The 23,190-nt window shown below is 38.4% G+C and overlaps 1 protein-coding gene across 3 annotated transcripts in view; it reads right to left on the reverse strand.

Moving 5' to 3' along the window:
* Nucleotides 1-1,451: 1,451 nt before the first annotated feature.
* ccser2b (coiled-coil serine-rich protein 2b) overlaps nt 1,452-23,190 on the reverse strand; it is a 59,998-nt gene continuing 38,259 nt past the window's right edge. The window contains exons 15-16 of one of the 3 annotated variants that reach the window (XM_042508654.2): nt 21,943-21,982; nt 12,503-12,692 (exon numbers count right to left, since the gene is read on the reverse strand). In XM_042508654.2, coding sequence (XP_042364588.2) covers nt 12,647-12,692; nt 21,943-21,982 — 86 coding nt within the window. In that variant the 3' untranslated portion in view covers nt 12,503-12,646. Of the gene's footprint in view, nt 12,693-21,942; nt 21,983-23,190 lie in introns of all 3 variants that reach the window. The other 2 variants (XM_042508652.2, XM_042508653.2) reach the window with 2 other exon arrangements.

Here is a 23,190-nt window from a genome sequence, read left to right on the forward strand (position 1 = left end):
GGAAGCAGCCGGATGGAAAACTTCAGACAGAGAGAGAATTAATCAGGAGGGACGTCAGAGAAACTTGTTCACCTGTTCTCACTCACACACACACACACACACGCGCGCACGCACACACACACACACACACACACACACGCGCACACACACACACACACACACACTGAGCTGTCGGGAGGGAGCTGACTGTAATTGAGTGCAGCTCGTCTGCTGCAGGTTCATCCAAAGACTTAACAGGAAAGACATGCAGTTAGAGAGAGAGTGTATGTGTGTGTGTGTGTGTGTGTGTGTGTGTGTGTGTGTGTAGTTTAATCTTTGTTATTGAACCTCAACAACCACAGAAGAAGAATGAATCAACAGACTGCTGTTAGTTTCACTTCCTGTCGAGCACAAACAGATAAACTGGTGTGAAACATTTCAACACGACAGCCGACTGAATGATTCATGTTCACATCTGTGTGTGTGCGTGTGTGTGTGTGCGTGTGTGCGTGTGTGTGCGTGTGTGTGTGTGCGTGTGTGTGTGTGTGTGTGCGTGTGTGCATGTGTGTGTGTGTGAGAGAGCAGATTTAAGGTCCAGCTGATGGAAAAAAAACACAACATGCAAACTAATGAAGGTGAAGCTAAATCAACTTTTTACAGTTTGACAATAACATATTTGATTTTTTGTAAAATATTAAAAATTTCTCTTTATTTTGTGATTTTTTTTTATTTATAAACTGCAGAATTAAAATGACTTTCTGGTCAAAGTCGGCATGAATAGTAAGATGTTTTTGGGTTGATAGATCTAGTAAATTTGAGTTTTTTCAGAGGTGTCTGTGAGATTTGAGAGTTTCTTACAGATATATTATTCGCTTTTCTTTCATAAAGACTTTCTGTGGACACGATGCTGCAAATCTGCGGTTCACTTGTGCACAAATGTACGTTTTTAATGCTACTGTGAAGTCCAGATCAACTAATCTAATCTCATCTAATCTAAAATACTGTAAACTAACCTAAAATATACTAATCTAATCTAAACTAAACTAAAATAATCTCAACTAAAGTAAAATATGATAAAATGATCTTAACTAAGCAAACTAAATCTCAGTTTATCTAAACTAAATTGAGTTAAACTAAACTAAAATGAACTAAACTTAACTAATCTAAACTAAGATAAACCAGGAAAAACTAAGTTTGACTTAACTGAACTAAAATAACACAAACCAGGAAAAATTTAAAAATTTAATTACACTAAACTAAACTAAACTAAACTAAACTAACTAAACTAAATAGCTTAACTAAACTTAACTTAACTTAACTAAATAAAACTAAACTGATCTAAACTAACATAACATAAACCAGGATAAACAACGTTTAATTAAACTAAAGTAAATTTAGTTAAATGATCTAATCTAACACACACACACACACACACACACACACGTCACTGAAACAGAATAAACAAAGTCCGGTTTTGTTGTAGATTATTTTTATTTCAGCTTCTCAGCAGCATCAGAGCTCTCAGCCAATGACAGCAGAGGACAATAAATATGAACCAATCAGCAGCAGCCAGCTGTATCAGCCAATCAGAGCGGGGCTACACACACACACGTATTCGCGGCTCGGCGTCCGACCGAACGAACAGGATGTGATGTCACAGGTCTGACGCAGGACAGATTGAACAGGTACGATAATCACACAGTTCGAACACATTTACGTGAGCGACAGAGCGAATAAATGACATTTTCAGAGTGACATCACAGCGTCAGGACGCCATGTTTGTAGTTTTCTGTCCATAATTCTCCTGTTTGAAATTTAATACTTAAACAACAAAACCACAAAAAAACTCAGTATTTGAGATGTTTAAAGATATCAGTGATGATGATTGTTTACAGAGACAAGTGATTGATTGATTGATGATGCTTTTTTTTGTGATTGATCAAAGTGTTTTGATATAGTAACATTTATTTTAAATGAAAACTACATATCAGGACGTTCACCTGAGCTGCTGTTTTCTGGATTATTAAACCTCAAAAAAAACATTTCCAGTGTGAAACTCAGTTTTTGTGACATGAATGCAGCATTAAAACAGCAGTTTGAGCCAAAAAAAACAAAAATATACATTACATTTCATCAAAAACTAAAACAAAATAAAATAAAACCGAGCAATAAGAGACAGATTTTGTGTTTGTGTTTCGGAGCCGAGCCGAGCGAAGCCTCACGTCGTCTCCTTTACGTTATTTAAAGTGCATTTTCAGACTGAGACGCTTCACAAGCTCACACTTCAGTGTTATTAATATTAATAATAGTCATAATAATTACAGGAAGTAAGACTTTGTACAGTTTATCACACAAATAAGAGTTAACGCGGCGGCTCCGGAGTTATTGCACACAAATTAAATTCAAAGCAGGAAACGGCAGGAAGTTTTTTCAACATGAAACACCTGTCCTTCAAGTTTTCAGAGTAAAAGTCTTTTCCGCGGACGAGTACAGGACGCAGCGGAGCGAGTACACTGGATACACGTGAGTATTACATTATTATCTGTGGCGACACGACGTGAGGACGAGAGTAACTGTTTGTTTAAATACGTGTAAATACGGAGATTGAAATATCAGCGAGCGGCTCCGACTTTTCACCTGCGAAAAATATCCTGAAACAGTCTTTATTTTCTTAATTATCTCGGCCGCTTCAGAGACTCAACACTTTCATTTCACATTAAAAGCCTCTGCGTGTCTTATAGAGGTGAGCGCCGCTTGTGTGGAAGGCTTTTAATGTGAAATATCTGCAAAAAGTATTTATTCGAGGAATAAATAAAACGGCAAAGCAGACGTGATCGTGGATTCGTTTGTCAGTAAAAACTATTTAAAAAAGAAAGAAACTCGTGAAATGTGTTTTCGGTGAATTAAACGTGTGAGGTAATAACTGTTTTGTTTCTGTCTTTGTTTCTTTGTTTGTTTGTGCTGTAACTGATTCAGGTTTTAATTTGACAATTTATATTTGATCTTGTCTGAGCCAAAACTAAAAGGTTTTTAAAAGGTTATTTCAGTGTTTATGACATCCAAATTTAGTGAGACCTGATTGGTTTAAAATGGAAAATAAAATAAAATAAAATAAAAACAACAACAACAACAACAAAAAAGACAAATAAAGCACTGAATTATCTTCAACTTACAAACCAACAGAAAAAGGTCACTTAAATAACAAAAAATAAATACATATCCGAGGACATGATTCAGCTGTACACAGCAGAGCATTTTCAGATAAACGTGTTTCAGACGTCGACAGTTTGTGATGACTTCCTGTTTCTCAGCTCGCAGTTTTTGTGGGCGTGGTCAGTTAGGAAACAACAACAACAACAACAACAACAGTTGAGGTGAAAAACAGCGTCACATCAGCAGGTTTCTGAAATAAAATCGCTCAAAGAGCAACAGACGAATCCCTGTTAATTAATTTAATTTGCTCATTTTATATTCCACTTTTTTATTGAATTATTGATGAATCTGCTGAGTACTCTTGATTAACCCTTCAAAACCTGAGTAAAAAACAAACATATAAATAAAATAAAACCTGAGCAAACTGTGATAATTTCTGTCAATGACATAGGGAGAAGGCAATGAGCGAAATGGCCCAAAAAATAGTAAAAACAAAAATAAAATATACAAGAAAATCACCTGAAAACAAGCCAAAAACAAATGCAGACACAATAAAATAACATTAAATAAAAATTATTTTATATTTTTTCTGTAAGAAAATTTCAAAAATAAAATTATATATTTAACCATAAACGTTATTCACTCGTGTCTAATATATATTATATCTTATAAATAAAGTCTTTGGGAATTCTTTCCTATTTTTGTAATAATATATATATTTTAAATTATTTTCGGGAATTTTCTTGTCACCTTTAACTAATTTTTTTAACTATCTGGGACATTTTTTGCCCAGTTGGTCACTGGTCAATGTTTTTGAAAAAAATAATCAAACCAGTTTGTTCAGGTTTCAAAGGGTTAAACAGCCTGTGAAAGGCGTCTGAACACAGCAAAAAAAACCCCAAAAAACCCCAAAAACATTGATCCAGGTTTCAGAGAGTTTATCAAGCGATTGTTTAGTCTTTTAAATGACATGAAGAGCGGAAGTAAAGAAAAAATCTCCATGTTTTCTTGTTTACATTTCATAGTTGTTTTTTTGAGTTTTTCTCTTAAAGTTACTCAAAAGTAAAAAAACGTCGTCAGACAAAGACTCATCCTCTCTGTGAAGCCAAAAACGAGCTGTTTTCTTTATTTACAACCTTTTTTAGGATTCAGAAATATAAAACACGCGGAGACGTGAAGGTCGCGCTGAAGCCTTGAGGCGCTCCAAACTTTAAAAACAGCCACTAATTGTTTTTTTTTATTTGCCTGCATGAGACGTCTTTTTTTGTGATGAAAATCTTTAATCTTGTTTGAAGACAAACAAAAGCCGAGCAGAATTTATTTTCTTTTTATTCTAAATGGATTTTCCTCTTTTACTTTTGTCTCTTTTCACGACCCAAAAAGAAAGAACGTTTTATTTGGTCGAACAGTGGAATCAATCGACTGTGTGTGTGTGTGTGTGCGCGCGCGCACGTGTGTGTGTGTGTGTGTGTGTGTGTGTGTGTGCGTGTGTGTGTGTGCATGTGTGTGTGTGTGTGTGTGTGTGTGTGTGTGTGTGTGTGTACGTGTGTGTGTGTGTGTGTGTGTGTGTGTGTGTATGTGGGTGTGTGTGCGTGTGTGTGTGTGTGCACGTGTGTGTGTATGTGTGTGTGTGCGTGTGTATGTGTGCGTGCGTGCGTGTGTGCGTGTGTATGTGCGCGTGCATGCGTGCGTGCATGTGTGTGTGCTCGGTTGTGAACGCACCCCGCTGGGTTTTGTGTCACTTGCATGAATTACGGCGGCTCTGTTTTCTCTGCAGGACACTAAAGAAATCATCCGCAGAGGAAGACGGAGAATAACGGCTCAGCTTTGGAGCATGAAGTGATGACATCAGCGGTGAAGTTCGGTTGGCTGTGATTCTCATCAGCGGGGATTCGAACACGTGAATGTTGTATGAGGGCGAGATCTGTGGAGGTTACTGAAACTGCTGCTCTGGGAGACCTTTAATATTCTGCAGATTTCTGAAAATGTTTCTGTGATTAAACATCGACTCTGCAGCTAAAACACGCTCTTTATTTTTTAATGTCGAATGTGCCTCAATGTTTAATTCAATCGAAGACTAAAACGGTAAAATAACATCGTGGAAAGAGAGAGGAAGTCAGACTACACATAAATATCTCATACAGCAACACCGAAAAATCCCAAAACTATCACTTTAATCTGGAAACGTTTCGGTTTGGAAGCTGACGTAATCAGTATGTTTCTATAGTTAATTTAAGCTGCTTTATTTGGTTATTTAATATTTGTTTTTCACTGTTTTTTTCTATAAATAACAATGAAAAATCATAGATAATTGATTTTGAGTGTGTGGGTGAAAACACATATGTCTAATTAATGTCAGTAGATTAACAAGGAAACGGGTTAATTAAAATTCAGTGAGTTATAGAAAAGGGGTGGTATTTAATTAAAAAAAAAAAAAACAAAAAACAAACAAACAAACAACAAAATACCCCTACAAAAAGGGTTGAATTTTTAAAAATATTTATGTATTTATTTTATATATTTTGTTGTACTTTTTCTGGAATATAAAATTATTGTAATTATAGTTTGCTTGACTTTTCTCTTTCATTTTTTGGGTATAGTAAATAAATAAATAAAAAAGTAATTTTTTTGTTATATGGAGCGCTGCTGGGTTTGACGAGTTGGGAGTGAGAACGTGCAAAACTTAAATTAAGACTTAAGTAACTAAGTATTAAGACAATAAATAAGACTTTATTATTTAAAATGTATTTATTTAAAAGTGCCTTTTGAGATCTGCCCGTTTACTGTAATAATAATAATAATAATAATAAAAATAATAATAATAATTTTTTAAAAAATTATTATTATGTTAAAAACTAACGTTTATACGGAGAAGAGTAACTTTTCCGGAGGGCGTCCCTCCTGCTGCTGCTTCCAGCTGTTTTGTCAGCGGAGGCTTTTAATTGGCCGCTGCTGAGGCGGATTAGCGGTTTTTCCTCCTCATGAGCGAATCGGCGACCTTCAGGTCTGAGAGTTTGTTTTGGGGTGAGAAGATCCGGCAGGTAAATCCAGTGTAAGCTGCGGCTAAGACTCCGTTAATCTGCTCTTGTTTTACCCAAAAAAATCCTCCGGCTTACGACACGAAGCTGCTGACGGACGATAAACTCTATAAATAAAGTTTTAGTGCTGATAGAGACACACGGCCGAGTCTCAATACTGACGGTTCAATGTCTGAGGAGAGGAGAGAAGGGAAGGAGAGGAAGAGGTAAAAAACAAAAAAGGAGGTTGAGACGAAGAGGGGGAGGAAGGAAAGGAAAGGAGGAGCTAAAGGAAATAAGAGAAGGTAGAGAGGGAAATGAGGAGGTAAGGAAACGAAGTAAAAGGGAAGGAAAGAAGAAGAAAGTGGGGTAAAGAAAAGGAAATGAGGTGTGAGGAAGGGAGAAGAGAAGCCACAGAGAAGGAAAAAAAAAGTGAAGGAAATAAAACAAGGTGCAGAGCGAAAGAAGAAGGAAATTAAGGAAGTGAGGAGATAAGGAAACAAGGAAAAAGGTGAAATAGGATGTACAGGTAGGAAAAGACAAGTTGTAGGAAGGAAAGGAAAAGGGGATGTAAGAGAGGAAATAAGGACATAGGAAAGGATGCTAAAAAATAATGGAGTGTGAAGAAAAGGAAATGAAGATGTAGGAAAGGAAAGGAAAGGAAAGGAAAGGAAAGGAAAGGAAAGGAAAGGAAAGGAAAGGAAAGGAAAGGAAAGGAAAGGAAAGGAAAGGAAAGGAAAGGAGGATGCCACTGTGTATGTGTCTGTGTGTCACTGTGTGTGTTTTAGTGTGTCACTGTGTGTGTTTTAGTGTGTCACTGTGTGTGTGTGTGTGTGTGTGTGTATGTGTGTCACAGTGTGTGTGTGTGTGTGTGTGTGTGTGTGTGTGTGTGTGTGTGTGTTACTGTTTGTGAACGTGTGTGTGTGTGTGTGTGTGTGTGTGTCACTATTTGTGTGTACGCGTGTCACAGTGTGTGTGTTTTAGTGTGTGTGTGTGTCACTATTTGTGTGTATGTGTGTCAGTCACAGTGTGTGTGTTTTAGTGTGTGTGTGTGTGTGTGTGTGTTTTAGTGTGTGTGTGTGTGTGAGTAAAACAACAGAGAAATGACAAAAACGAGGAGAGGAAGGGATGCTGTTGCCGTGGCTGCCGTGCTCTATCACCATGGCAACCAGGCTTATCTACAACACCTGAGTGGTACCTGCTGCTGCTCTTGTGTGTGTGTGTGTGTGTGTGTGTGTGTGTGTGTGTGTGTGTGTGTGTGTGTGTGTGTGTGTGTGTGTGTGTGTCCTGCACTAAACCAGCAGTAAGGCATAAAGCAAAGGAGACAGCGAGAGAAACCCAGAAGGAAAGGAAGTGAGGACTTAGGACACAACAGCAGAATGTAGGAAAGGAAATAAGGATACAGAAAAGTAACGGAGGATGCAAGAAAGAAAGGAAATACGTAGGAAAGGAAGAGAGGATGTAAAGGGGACAAAGGCAGGAAGGGAGGATAAAAGAAAGGAACAGAGGATGAGGGAAAGGAAAGAAGGATGTAGGAAAGCAGAAGAGGAGATAAAAATGGAGCGGAGGACGTATGAATGAAATAAAGTATGTGGGGAAAGAAAGGAGGAGTTAGGAAAGGAACAGAGGATGTAGGACAAGTACGGTGGATCAAGGAAAGGAGAAAAGGAAGGAGGAGGGCAATGAAGGAAATGAATAAGGAATGGAGGATGTAGGAAAGGAGACAGGAGCAAATAACGTTTATGGTTCTTTGAGTCTTTGTACCTCCCGCTTGTTTCAATAAAACACTGAAATTTACACTTTTAAATATATATTATTAATTCATCAAGAAATTGTTTGAGTCAATAAATAATCATTAAATAATCCAAAAATAGTTTCCCAAAGCTCAAATGACTTAAAATATTTTTTTCTTATCCGAACAACAAAAAAAATAAAAATATATCCAGTTTAAGAGTTTAATTTTGGCATTTTTAACCCAAAGAAAGACAAAAAATTAAGATTGACTGATTATTAAAATGTCCGTTTTTGGCCTCAGCTGTTGTTGTTGTTTCACATTTTGTCAGTAATATTTCAAAGGTTGCAGCTTATTTTTTGTTTTTTAATCAGCAGCATGATGATTTTTGATGGATAAACAATAAAAAATCATTTGTAGGATTGTCTGTAAACGTCTTCAGCTGCATGCAAAGTTTAACTGATGTATTTTAATCTTTTTTTGCAGATTTTCTGACACTCCTCTCGTGCTCAGGCGGGACAGAGCGTCGGTTTTTGGGGGTAATATCCAAAATATGATGGTGCATATTTTTATTGCATAAACTGTCACTAATATCAGAGCGAGCTCGTCGTGCGAGCGGAGAGTCGTCCGACAGATAATCTCGACTCAGAGGAGCGCCAAAAACAAATCACTCCTCCGTTTAACCCTTTGCTCCCTGAATCATCGTCACTTTTTTTTGTGCTGCCTTCAGGTGCCTCTCAAGTATTTAAACCTTTGAACACTGAGCACATTTGATTTCTTCAAAGGAAAGAAAGGGATAAAAGACAATGAGCATCTCTGTAAGAAATGTTCCAAAAATATTATAAAATTATTTTTTTTAACAAGAAATGACCCAAATATTGGTGAAAAATTGGTAAAAAGTCCAAGAAAATTGCCTGAAAATTAGTGAAAAGAAAATAGATTTTTAAAAAAAACAAAAAAGGAAATGACATTAAAAAGTGCTTCAATAAAATCAGAATAATATTGTCACATAATTTTAAATATGTAATTATGACAATTATCAATGTAGTTTAAATTCAGAAATTTTCCTCAGCTTTTTAAGTTGCTCGTCGCTCATGTTTTTGACAGAAGAAAAAGCCAGTTTGCTCAGGTTTCAAAGGGTTAAAGAAATAAATGTCTTTGATGATTTTACTGAAGGTTTCAGCCATCGCTCCGGTTAGTTTAGAGTTTCTGTGTGCTTCTGTACAATATTGTGTCTGATTACGTCTGAAATCACGCCTCCTCCTGCTGCATGTCGCTGCTTCAGGTGAATTTACATCCACCTGTTTGTACATTTTTTTAAATTGTGCACAAAAAAACCTGAGTGGAAATGCAAAAAAAAGTTTTCACAGTGAAAAATTTAGCATTTAATTTCAGATTATCAACTGCAGCTGGATCTCAGTGTGACCCTTTAAAACTCCGGCAAATTGACTTGATGTCTAAAAAAAACAAGCGATGAGCAATTTAAGAGAAAATGACCCAAAAAACAGCAAGTAATGAGTAAAAAGTGCAAGAAAATGACCAAAGAAAACAAAGAAAAAATAAAACAACAAAAAAGCAAATTACCTGAAAAAAAAGATTAAAATAATTCTGTAAAATAATTTCACATATATTTTTTATGATAATCATTCAAATCTCTTAACATTTTCCTCTATCCTTTTTAAAATTAATTTTCCAAATCCACTAATTTCCTGCAATTCGTGCCATATTTCTTGGCAAGTTTTGCTTTGCCTTTTTTTTGTGTTTATGAAAGAAATCAAACCAGTTTGCCCAGTTTGAAGGTTTAAACACTTGTGAAAAAGCGTCTGAATGCAGCTCAAGAAAAGTGACAGCGATGAAGATTTCAAAGGTTTCGAGGACGAATCTGTCACGAGGCGGGTTTCCATCACAGATCTGCGTAAAAATTAAGCAATATTTTCTACATGTGGATAAAACTCAGCATGGAGCTGACTGTGTTTCCACTGAGTGATGTCATGTGACTTCTCCTCTGGTGATAACATCCCAGTAACCATGGCGATGGATGTTCAAAACATTAGCAGCTTTTTTTCTATTGCACTAGTCGTCATTATTTCCAATCCAAGGCCACGTAGGCGTGTTATGGAGCCATGATGGAAAGGCGAGCCCCTTATACGTGGGAGCGACCACGTATGAGGGATTTCTGGGAGATGTAGTCCACAATTTCACAGAGGAATTGTGGGTTAAAAACTTATGTGATGCAATAACAGCTCTTGTAGCTCCTGCTGTGAGCAGCAGGAGCTACAAGAGCATCATGTTTCCATGGCAGTTTTTTTTTTTTTAAATAAATAAATAAATCTGGCTTCTTTTAATCATTTAAACACCATCTCACGCGAGTGTAAAAACTTTTTTGCTATAAATGGGAGTTTTTTCGAAACTGACATGTTATATTCGCCATTTGTGCAGTTTGAGGGTTAAAGGAAACCCGCCTGGTGATCAAAGTGGATTTAACAGTGAAAAGTTTTCTCATTTTCTGGATTCACAGGAATAAAAACGATGAGAAAGAACAAACTCAAAATGAGGCACAAACCGACAAAAACAAAAAGAGTGAGAGACAGTGAGGAGAAGAGTTTTCCCAGAACAAAAATAAAGTTTCTGACCTCGGAGATGCGATGTTTTGCAGCAGGTTTGAGTCTGAACACGGAAACAGGCGTAGGGATGGAGGGAGCCGCGGTGATCCGGGGTTCGGGGTTCGGACTTCGCTGGAGGAGATTTCGGTGAAGAGGATGGAGGGAGGAGTTTCCACGAGTCTCCAAACTGTCGGCTTGAAGTCAGACAGGAAGTCAGTGAGTCAGGCACACGAAGAGTTAAACTGCGTCCTAACACACAGCGAGCCAAAAAAAAAAACAACTTTTTTTTCTTGATTGTTTTTTGAAATAAATAAATACGACACTTTCTGTTTCATAAGAGCATAAATTAAAAAGTTCTGATAAGGCTTTATTTTACTGGTTCTTTAATTTCCGACATTTATTTTAATTTGTTTGCAGATGATTTTCCTTGAAAAAAACTTTTAAAATTTAAACTAATTTATTCATCATTAAAATCTTCGTCCTTCGTGTGTTTTTGTTTTTCCTGCAATTAACTGGAGTTAATTGTCTGAAAGTGCTGGCGAGGTTTCGTGGAGAAAATAATAATTTTTTTTGTGCTATTGATTTAATATTATATTATATACCAATCAGCCTAAACATTAACCCTTTAACACCTGGACCAACATGTTGTGCTGCATTCAGACGCCTTTCACAAGTATTTAAACCGCTGATGAGAAAATTCATTTGATTTCTTTTAAAAACATAAAAAAGCATAAGAAGATACGTGAAAGATTAGGTTTTTTTTATACATGATCAAAAAATGAGGGACAAATGTCCAAAAAACTATATGTATAATTCTCTAAATTATTTATGAAAAAATAAAAACCTAATTTATTGTTAGCATTTTCTTGGTCATTTTCTTTCTTCTTTGGGGGGCTTATTTTTAGGTAATTTTCTTGTAACTTTGTGCTAATTTCTTTGATTTCTGGGCCTTTTTTTGTGCTACTCGTCGTCCTCGTCCTGTGTTTTTGAAAGAAGTCGAGTCAATCTGCTTAAAAAAAATGTGATTAAATAATAATAATTAAAAAAATACAATTCTAAATATAAATATAATATGAATATTCATATTCAAAAATATTTTCAAATATAAAACAATGACAATAATAAATACAGTTTTTTCCCTCTCTACTTTAAAAAGATTTTTCCAAATATACTTATTTCTTTTAATTCGCTTAAAAGTTTTTGCCAAATTGCTTGTTGCCTTTTTTTCCTGTTTTCAAAAGAAAGTTAGTGAATTTTCTCATATTTAAATACTTTTGATGGTGTCTGATTAAACAAGAGAAGAGATGTTGATCCGGGTTTTAAAGGGTTTCCGTCAGCTTTAAATTTGAAGACGATGATTAAAAAGACATTTTTGAGTTTAATGAGTTAATAACGTCTGCAGCAACGTTTTTAACAAGTGAAACAGTTTTTCATCCTGTAAAACAACTTTTTTAGCTCTCAAAGGTAACACAACGTTGTGTTTAACAGCCAAAAACTGATCATTTTTTCCCATGATTCCTCCGGAGCGCTGCAGAACGCTCTCCGTTTCCCTCGCGGCTCGTTTCGATAATAAAAGCTGGTATGATTTTCAGTTAAATATTTTTTTGGGGGAAAAATAAAGAGTTTAAACCTTTATTATCAGTCACAGTGCTCAAAATATTCACAAGAAATAAGTTAAGTGTAATAATTTAAGGTCAGAATTTCGGGGTAATGGCGTCGCTGTGTGTTAGGGCGGCGGACTACGGGACCGACAGCTCAGTGGCTCTTTGGCTTCGGGAGGCGGGACGAGCCGGACGCCGCTTTGACCTTTAACCCCGGGGTGCTCTCGGGGTCGTGAGGCACCTTCGTAGTCTTCGTCGTCGTGGATGCAGCTGAGGCGGCGGCGGTCAAACTCGTGAAGAGGTGCAGTTTTGAGGGCTGGGGGGACAGCAGGGACCTGCCGAAGGTTCGTCTCCTGTCCTTCGTCTCCTTCGTCTCCTTCGTCTCCTTCGTCTCCTTCGTCTCCTTCGTCTCCTCCTCTTTCTTTACCTTCTTTCCTCCCTCCGTCGTGTGGTGCGTGCCGTTGGTTTCCGGGACGCTGTCAGCGGGGTTTTGGGGTTGGGCGGAGCCGGGGTTAGCAGGAGGCGGAGCTCGGGTTGGCGGTGGAGCGGGGCGCCGGTGCGTCAGTGGTTCCTGGTCTTCCTGGCTGGAGGGGTGAAGTACCTGTGACTAAAAAAACACAGAAGAAGAAGGTCAAAAACAGCGAGCAGGAGTCAGATTTTCGACACATGAAACCCAAAATTACATTTTACAATCACATTTGTACATCTAGACGTTTAAATCCGTCAACGATCGCCGACCATCATCAGGCCCATAACTCAACTCTGACCAGCAGGAAGAAAATATTCTCCTTCAACTGCGAAGAAACTTGAGGTTTTCTGCATCTTTTTATTTTATTTTTTAAAAATTTAAATAAACGAGATCTCTCCATCTGATGTGTTTTAAAAATCTCCTCAAACTACAGAAGAATCGAAACATTATTCTGCTTTTCTGCTCAGAGGACGATTTTAAACAAACTCTGGACATTTTTCACTGAGCAGCATCGAGGAGAAATTTATGTTTTGAACATCTGACATAGATTTAGACTGCTTCTCACACACACACACACACACACACACACACACACACACACACACACACACACACACACACACGGAAATCCTGATAACTTTGTTTGAATAAAATAAAAACGGACAAACAAAGAAACAGAGGAACCTCCTTTGTTATATAATTCATCACTTGTTGGTGAAAAAGAGAAAAAAATGTTTTTGAGAGTGAGAGAAAAAAAGAGTGAAAATGAGTTATTCCTTCAGATGACGGATCATTTCAGTCTCCACGCTTTCGTGTGTGTGTGTGTGTGTGTGTGTGTGTGTGTGTGTGTGTGTCTGCTGGACGAACAGAAACACGGAGCTAAAAATAAATCTGCTTCTCGCCTCATAAAAAATAACCAAATTTCTTCTGTTTTCTGTGTCCTGCAGTGAAGTTCGTGTGATTTTAAATCAGTTTATCTGCTCCACTCTGCTTCTGCGCTGTAACTCTCAGCTGTTTTCACCTAAATAAAAACCAGACGAGCAAAGTTTCAGCGCTGGTTTCCAGTTTGGCCGCGAGCCGTCAGCTTTGGGTGCAGCTCTGATTCACATCACAGTTTTGTTTTTTTTTTTAAAAAAAAGGTATTAAACGATTCAGTATCAGTGTTGGTGTCACTTCAAGGGTGCCGGTATTGATACTGGGATCATAATCACCAAAAAGTAGTAGTAGTAAAGTAAAATAAATAAAATAAAAAAGAGAAAAAAAACAATCCCCAAAACTTTTGAAAGAGAATGTGCCTTCCAATGCTATTATCGTAAAAAAAAAATCTATATAAAAATCAGAGAAATAGAAATTGCCAAAATTTTTTATAGTTCTCTATAAAACTGTCATTAAAAAAACAGAAGAAAAAAAACACCAAAAATTTCTAAAGAGAACAAAAGCTTCAGCACTGGGTTGCTGTTCTTTTCATTAAAAAAATCTTCACTTTTCAAAAATGTTTTCGCTTTCCTAAAAATCTTTAATTTCTAAACAATTTCAATTTCCTCACTTTCCACAGATGTCCTCACGTTTTAAAAATGTCCTAACTTTCTAAAAATGTCCTTTCTAAAAACGTCTCTACTTTCCAAAAGCGTCCTCACGTTCCTTCACCATCCTCACTCTGCAAAGATATCTGAAATCTCTGAAACACCTCATTTTCCAAAAATGTCTCCATCTTCCAAACAAAGCCACTGCTTTCATGAAGCGTCCTCTCATTGTAAAACGTGTCCTCGTGTCTCTGAGCGTCCTCGCAGAGACGTTCAGCGGTTTGTATCCGAGCGTGAGCGATACAGAGGCGTTAAGCTTCTTGTTGCTCTCCTCGCTTTAATCCTGCGGCCGGCTCTCATCTACACTCCGATAATCCGATTTACGGCCAGAATCAGAGGCGAAGTTAGAAAAGCGAGCAGAGAAATCCATCATGTGCAACAATCTGAGCTTATTGATCGAGACAAACTTCATAACTAATCTGCTGTTCGAGTCCGACTCCGCCGCTCGCCGCCGGCTCAAACTCTGTTTCACGGACTTCAGCCTCAATTTATTTATTTATTCCTGCAGACGGACAGTCCTGAATTAATCACGGAGGATTTTCTCTCAACACCTAAATGTTAAAATGTGATGATTATTTCTGGATATGGAACAAAGCTTTCAGCCGAACCAGAGCCGAACAGGCCGGAAGTGCTTTTATTATTGATTACTGCATCAATTTCAGGGCTGTTAACTTTTCTTTTAAACTTTTTCTTTTTAAAATCCCTCAGAAAGTCTTTGAGGAGGTGAACTGATACAAAATTAATACAACAAAAAGAAACAGAAATGAAGAAACTACACACAGACACAGCTGCTTTTCTCTCACACAAGAGAGCGAATCCTACAACTGAAGGACGAGGCTGGAAATAAAGGTGTGAAAGGAAGGATATTTTTTTCTATGTTTTCTATAAAAATTGCCCAAAATAAAGACAATCAACAAGAGTAAAGAGAGGAAAAAAATGGCCAAAATGTTTAAAGCTCTCTAAAAAAAGCTTTTTTTTCAAAAAGAAAAAAAAGCCAAAACTTTTAAGACACTTTGCCTTCCAATCCTGTTTTCTTAAAAAAAAGGCCTTGAATTTTTAAAAAAGTTTTCCATGAAACTGCCAAAGATAAAAAGAAAGAGAAACATTGCCAACATTTTTTAAGTTATCTATAAAAAATGAAAATGAAAGAAAAACGTTTAAACATGCCTTCCAAAACCCTTCCAAAAAAACCTTCACCTTTTTAAAAAGAAGAAAAAAATGCCAAAATTCTTCAAAGAAATCATGCCCTTCAATCCCATCGTCTCAAAAAAAAAAAGAAAATGTGAAATTGAAAGTTTTCTATGGAAACTGCCAAATATTGAAAAAAATGAGAGAGAGAAAATTTTTAAAATGTCTCGACAACAACAGACATTTTTACAGAAAACACGACTTCCAAACCCTTCAGCCTGCGAACAAACAAAGGGCTCGACTGGTGTCAGCGTCACTTCACGGCTGCTGGTATTGATACTGGGATGATATTTTAAACAGCACCCACAGTAAACAGTTACTGGTGGTACTGGTGGTACTGGTGGTACTGGTGTTACTGGTGTTACTGGTGGTACTGGTGTTACTGATGTTCCTGATGTTACTGGTGGTACTGGTGTTACTGGTGTTCCTGATGTTACTGGTGGTACTGGTGTTACTGGTGTTCCTGATGTTACTGGTGGTACTGGTGTTACTGGTGTTCCTGATGTTACTGGTGGTACTGGTGGTACTGGTGTTCCTGGTGGTACTGGTGTTACTGGTGGTACTGGTGGTACTGGTGGTACTGGTGGTACTGGTGTTACTGGTGTTCCTGGTGTTACTGGTGGTACTGGTGTTACTGGTGTTACTGGTGTTCCTGGTGGTACTGGTGTTACTGGTGTTACTGGTGTTCCTGATGTTACTGGTGGTACTGGTGTTACTGGTGTTATTGGTGGTACTGGTGGTACTGGTGGTACTGGTATTACTGATGTTACTGGTGGTACTGGTGGTACTGGTATTACTGATGTTACTGGTGGTACTGGTGGTAGTGGTGAGGAAGAAGAGACATCGGGCTGCAGACACAAACTCTGCGTCTGAGTCTGGACATTAATATCTGTTGATATAACGTGATGCAGAAACTGAAGCACAGCGTGTGTTTGTGACGCAGGATCAGAACACGTGTTCTGTGTTCTGCATCGTGTAAACGTGTAAACATGTAAACATGTAAACGTGTAAACATGTAAACGTGTAAACATGTAAACGTGTAAATGTGTGTCGGTTCTCTGCAGAACACAAAGCTTCAGATAAACCGACAGGACAGAAATATTCTCTGGTGAACACTGACACCTGCTGGAGTCTGCCGGCGCTGCAGCCTGTCTGTCTCCTGCAGGGACACTTTAAGACATCTAATGTCTTAAAGTGTCCAACACTCATAAATAATGCATGACGAGATGGACGGATTAAAGACAGAAGGGCAGAGAGACAGAGGACAAGAGGAGGAGGAAAAAGAGGGAGGAAGAGGTGACGATGAAGGACAGAAAAGACAGAGAGGAGGAAGAAGACGAGGAAGAAGTGTGTCCTCGACCACATGCAGGTGTTCTCAAGGAGGATTCACCTGTGTGTGTGTGTGTGTGTGTGTGTGTGTGTGTGTGTGAGTGTTTGAGTGTGTGTGTGTGTGTGTGAGTGTTTGAGTGTGTGTGAGTGTGTGTGTGTGTGTGTGTGTGTGTGTGTGTGTGTGTGTGTGTGAGTGTTTGAGTGTGTGTGAGTGTGTGTGTGTGTGAGTGTGTGTGTGTGTGTGTGTGTGTGTGTGTGTGTGTGTGTGTGTGTGTGTGTGTGTGTGTGTGTGTGTGTGTGTGTGTGTGAGTGTTTGAGTGTGTGTGTGTGTGTAGATAGAAAGAGAGAGAGAAAATCACTTGACTGCCAAATATTTCTGCTTCCCGACAACGACTTATAGGACGTCCCCACAGTCTCTCTCTCTCACACACACACACACACACACACACACACACACACACACACATACTTTTTTTTGGCGTACAAACTGCTGATGCGTCCAAACTCTCCCTCTCTCTCTGCTGTCCTCTGATTGGCCCCCCAGAGGCTCGTTAGATGAATAATATCGCTTCACTCTGCATCATCAATTAGCTCAATTATTAAAGTTATGACAATAATTAATGAATTTACATGAGGTTGTAGTTTTCGGCTGCGGGCAGCGAGCTGCTGGGAGAGTACTCAGTTACTCTGCATTAGTGCGACAATGAAACAATTAGAGATTTATTATTGTCTTTATGTGTGAATTTACACATTTTCACCCACAACTCTCAAAACTTTTCCAGGACTAAAAGTTTTTTTCAAACGTATCGAATTTAAACTCTTTCCAAACCGAATTTCTGCATCCCACATGATGTGTTCAATGACCGTCAGAAATTTCAAAATTCAACGATAATTTCTGTTTTTTTTTTTACAGTTTCCATTGAAACCCATTCAAAGTGACATTTTTGATCCCACAGCCATCAGAGCAGAAAAACAGGACTTGTATTATTTCTGGGTGTCATTCTGGGCTTTTGACTCTGAATTTGTCATTTTGACTATTTTCCACTAATGAGAGCGGACATTCAGAGACACCAGCGTAGACATCGGCGGAGACATCGGCGGAGACACCAGTGGAGACATTGGCGGAGACACCAGCGGAGACATCGGCGGAGAGACCAGCGGAGACACCAGTGGAGACATCGGCGGAGACATCGGCGGAGACACCAGTGGAGACATTGGCGGAGACATCGGCGGAGAATGAGAGCGAGCGGACATGGCTGGAACGCGTTCTATCGTAACTCTGTCGACTACATCTCATATTTCAATCGCGGAAAAGTTATATTGTGATTGATATCGTTAGAGTTTATCGCCCAGCCCTGCTCATATGTATCTCATGTTGCAGATAAATGCGACAGACCTAAAGTTGTTGGTGATGTTTTCTGAGGTGAGCATTAATGACTCACAGTATCTGTGATAATATGTTCTGGATTAATGAGTCAGATCTGCTCACGTTAAATAGACTAAAATCAGGTATTTAAATTCTGATCAGCTGAGAAACACAAAGTGAAGCTGTGAAGCTGTTTTGAACTTTTCTCTCGGAGGGTTTGTTTGGGGGTTTTGGCATGTCAGGGTTCTCTAATTTGTTATTTAGTTTCTGGGTTGAGGTGATATTTTTGGCTTATTTTAGGGCTTTATGAAGGTCTTTAAGGTTTGTTCAGTTTGTTTTTGACATTTTGCTGAGTAAGGTGAGTCTGTCGTACATTTTTGAGAAATATTTAGGAGGCAGCAGGTTAAAGGGGAAATGCTGCGTCTGGAATTTATTAATGCTGAAAAACAGCTGCAAGGTGAGAAACACAAACATCACAAGGGAGAAAAATGTTCCCCGAATTACAGAGTTACAAACTGAACGTCAGTCAAAGACACCGCTGACGTGAACCTCGACAGGGAGCTTTATGTCCGAAGTCTTCTGGTGCTAATTTTCCCTGTAAAAGCTTTAATGTCACGAACAGCCGACCTTTTCATCCTAAAGCACTTCTGTCATTCTACAGGTTTTTTAAATTATATTTTTAAAGAAAACATACTTCGAATAAACTGCACAAAGGAATGAAAAAGTGAAGTATTTCCATCTATTTAGAGACCTTTTTTGTTTGTTATAACACATTTTTGTCATGATGAGCTGCTGTATGTTTTTAAATCAATCAATAAATAATACAAGTCCTGTTTTTCTGCTCTGATGGCTGTGGGATCAAAAATGTCAGTTTGAATGGGTTTCAATGGAGTATTTTTTCACCTGAACAGTCTGAATGTAACTATTTAGTTTCCACAGTGTATTTTAGACTTATTGTAGGAGCTGAGCTGCAAATTCACTGATTACACTCAAATACACAATCTGGACTACATTTAGGACACATGCATCAACACACACACAGTTATCACAACAGGAAGGATGGAAAGTAAAATGAAACAGTCTCTGAGGGTTAAAGAGATGGATCTATGGTTTTTGACGGGTTCCTTAAACTCTAAAACTTCAAATATCGGTCTAAGTTTGTAAGCTGCAGCTTTAAAATCGTATTTTCCAAATCCCGTCTACAAACTTTTCCACGTGACCTCATGTAGGTTTCTGCAGGGCGACGTCCACACAAGCCGTGACCGAACAGCAGGTCCAGTTAAACCAGTTAAACCAGCTGAACCAGTTAAACCAGCTGAACCAGTTAAACCAGCGGAACCAGTTAAACCAGTTAAACCAGCTGAACCAGTTAAACCTGTTAAACCAGCTGAACCAGCTAAACCAGCTGAACCAGTTAAACCAGTTGAACCATCACCGGCTGCAGACTGCGTGCACCTTCATAGACTTTAACCATCTATTTCTACGTCCTCACGTCACTGCTGAGTTTTACGCGTCTCGTGGAGCTCAGAGTTCACCGAGCTCCGTACGTTAACGAACTAACAAAACTGCGGACATGATTTCCTGAGAGACGCGGCGGCTTCGCTCCATCACGGCGAGGAGATGGAGGGCGTCCTGAGTGATCTCATCTCGAGCGCTTCGAGCGACTGAACAAGCCGGAGTGAAGTGCACCTCATCTAATACAAAATTTAAGAGCCATTTAGAAAGATAATTTTAGCCGGGCGCTGCCTCCTTACGAGCCTCGGGACTCTGCTTTACGGAGCTCATCTCACTGTGAAGGAGAAGGTGTGACCCGCCCTCCGGGGAGCAATGAATCATGGGTAAAACAGCCTGCAGAGCCGGTCTGAGGGGAACAAGTTACTTATGAATATCAGTACTTTTTTATATTGTGGAGTTTTATCTGCATCACAGCCTCTGAGAGTCCCATTAATCTGATTTATTGGCTCAGTAGTTCAGTTTATTTTACATTAAGAGGAGAAATCACACAAAACTACAAAAGTGTGACACAGTAACGTTCACTGTCGTGCAAAAATGATGAAATATTGTTTTTTTTCATGATTTTTGAGGACATACCATACTATGACGTCTCCATGATTTTGGAAGAAAAACTTTTTTTTGTGATTTTTTTATAATTTGACATTTTTGTCGTGACTTTAGAAAACAAATTATAATATAACATTTTCTTCCTGAATTTTGACGACATGCTATACTGTGGGACCGCACCAAAACCAGAAATATTAATTTAGGCGCACAAGAGTTAAGGTTTACAAGAACCAAAGCATGAAGTGATCTGCAGTAACCGGTTTTCACTCTTTGTTTTTAAGTCTATATATATATTTATAAATATATATATATAATTTGCAAAATGCTATTAATATCTGAAGCGAGCGGAGAGCTGTTAGTTTGTTTCCAGCTTACAGAGAATAAATCCGGTTTAACTGTGCTAACAGTCTACTTTAATGAGCGTTAGTATCAGTCGTGTAGCAGGTTCGTGTATTTGTATCTGCAGAGCTCCGATCGCGATTATTTACTCAGATTTTGTGATCGCGGAGCAGCAGAGCGACTCGGAAGTCTTGTAAACGAACTGTAGAGCAGCTGGTTCGTTCAGCTCTGTCGCTGCTGTTTGACGACAAACTCTTTGGTGTTTCCTCAGAACTTTAAACCCCAAAGACACCGATGAGTCTCAGCATGTGAAAACAGGACAATTAGACTCAATTCATCAACTAAATGAGCTTTTCTATCCACAGAGCAGCTTCCTCTCCTCAACGTCACCCTCTCTCCACTCACATTGCTGCCTGACAAACACGCCAGGGAATTTAAAAATCTGACCGTCAGGGAAAATAAAGGTGAACACAGTGGAGAAAAGCAGCTATCGAAGAGTTAAAAGGAGAGTATTTCCTAAATCAGCTCCTCTGCTCACTGCAGGAGATCAACTCATGAATAAACAACACAACGATGCCAATGACTCAACACAACACACGAAAATCACCTCAAAACTGGCCGAAAAAAAAAAAAATCCAAACAAAACAATGAGAAAGTAAAACAAAAAATACAAAGCAAGAAAAAAAGCTTAAAAACCAAAATCATTTTGTAAAATAATTTTAAATGTATAATTATGAATATAGTTCACTGGACATTTCTTCCTAGCTTTTTTAAAAATAGTCTTCGACATCTACTAATCTTTTTTTGGGACTTGTTTGTTTACTCTTTAGTCTTTATTATAGTTTATTTTGTGTTTTTCATTAAAGCACTCGGTGCACGTCATTTCTTTGCTGTGAAGCATGTTGGGCTGCATTTCTTGTATGAAAGGTGCTGTACAAATAAAGTTTATTATTATTATTATTGTTATTACTTGAGATCTAAGCAGCTAACTCTTATTTTATTCTTATCGTCTTTTATTGCATTTATTTTTATATTTTCTAAAAACTTCTAAAAACGTGTTTTATTCTTGTTGAGCTTTTGTAAACGCATTTTGTTCTGACTGTTTTTGTCCTGCACCTTTCTGTTTGGCATGATTGTTGATTTTTATTATTCCCTGAGTTCCTGCTTTTGTTTTGTCCGTCAAAGCACTGTGTAAACAAGCGTCTTTAAAGGTGCTATTTAAATAAAGTTATTATTGTGATATTATTATTTCCAGCAGGTAGCTGACAGCCTGGTTTAATACATCTTCAGAGCTGCATGGTAACCCGAGCGAGCCTCTAACAGAGACTGGCCTTTATTTGTCAAAACATGTCGACTGGGCTTTATTTTGAAGTTTTACGGCTTCTTGGCTCCACAAAAAGATGCACTCAACCTAAAATATTTCACTACAAAGACAACAGCTGCATGTCCTTTGTGTGATGGGACTGATGGGACAAAGAGGGATGAGGAGGTGGAGGAGGAAGATAAAAAAGTTTCACCGTACCACGCTGTGTCACTGAAGTAAAGCACTAAGTTTTCCACTCCTGGCCGCGGCAGAGGGGAGGAGGCAGAGACACACAGAGGACAGAGGGAGGACGGTTAGAGGAGAAACAACACACACATTTCCCAACTGTTTCAAGCAGAGACATGATTTCTCAGACGCACTGAAGGCCACGATCCGCATGTCCTCAGCGTGAGACGGACAGACAGCGTGGACGTGAGGAGGAGGACAGAGAGGATGGAGGAGTAACTGTGGTGGAAGTAAATACGGCGGATCGGAGACGTGATTAATGAACGCGTTTAATGACGAGCAGCTCGGAGTGAAGTGACCAGCAGATTAAATTCATGTCTGAACTCGGTTTGGCCCCTCGAGTCCCTCCACTAATGTTCGCTCCCATGAATAAGTTAAAACGACCTTCAGTGTCACACGGAAACTTTTAATTTGGAGAGCTGGATTCAGAGCAGTCGCGCCTCAGCTGAACATCATTTTGAGTGAAATATTCGAGTCACTTCATGCCGGCGGAGCCTCCATTAAAAACATCTCAGACCTCTGACCCCTCACCAGTTTACTTCTGGTAACCTCAGGGTTAAATTAAAGTCCCAAAAACTGAAGGCGACGGTGTGCCAATTTCTCTCCTTTTGGTATTATGTTTTTTTTTTTTTATTAAAAACTGAATGTTAATTAATTTTTTTTCAAATAATCGAATTAAAATACTTCTCTGTGCAGGCTGTGAAACTGTCTTTCATGCAATCATCGCACACCTGTGCTCCACAAAAATAATTTCAGAATACAAAGTCTGAGCTGGACTGATAACACGTGTGGTGTCCAAAATATGGAGAGCATCTGGAGCCAAGGTTTAAAAAGGTTTTATCCCGAGGAATTTGTCAGAGTGGAAGAAAACTGAAGCACGAAACAAAATAACTAGGCTGCCTTTTACTTTTTTTTTTTTTTTCAATTTGCAGGACATTTCACGCCAACATGCAAATTTTTAATGTTTCTGAAAAAAATTAACCATTTTAATTAAATACTATCTATAGAGCGTTTGATTATGGCCTATTGTCTGTTTGAACATCTGCTGGTCACTTAGTGTTATATATATAAACATACACACACACATATATATCACTTTTTAGGTCATTCCCTTTTCTTTTTTTTACTATTACTATTCTCTACTATCATGCTAATATTTGGGTCATGCCTCGTTAAGTTGCTGATTGCTGTCGTTCAATGTTTTTGAAATAAATCGAGCAA

The sequence above is a fragment of the Plectropomus leopardus genome, chromosome 19 (genome assembly GCF_026936395.1).
Source record: "Plectropomus leopardus strain MGB_pleo_1.0 chromosome 19, ASM2693639v1, whole genome shotgun sequence".
NCBI lineage: Eukaryota > Metazoa > Chordata > Actinopteri > Perciformes > Serranidae > Plectropomus > Plectropomus leopardus.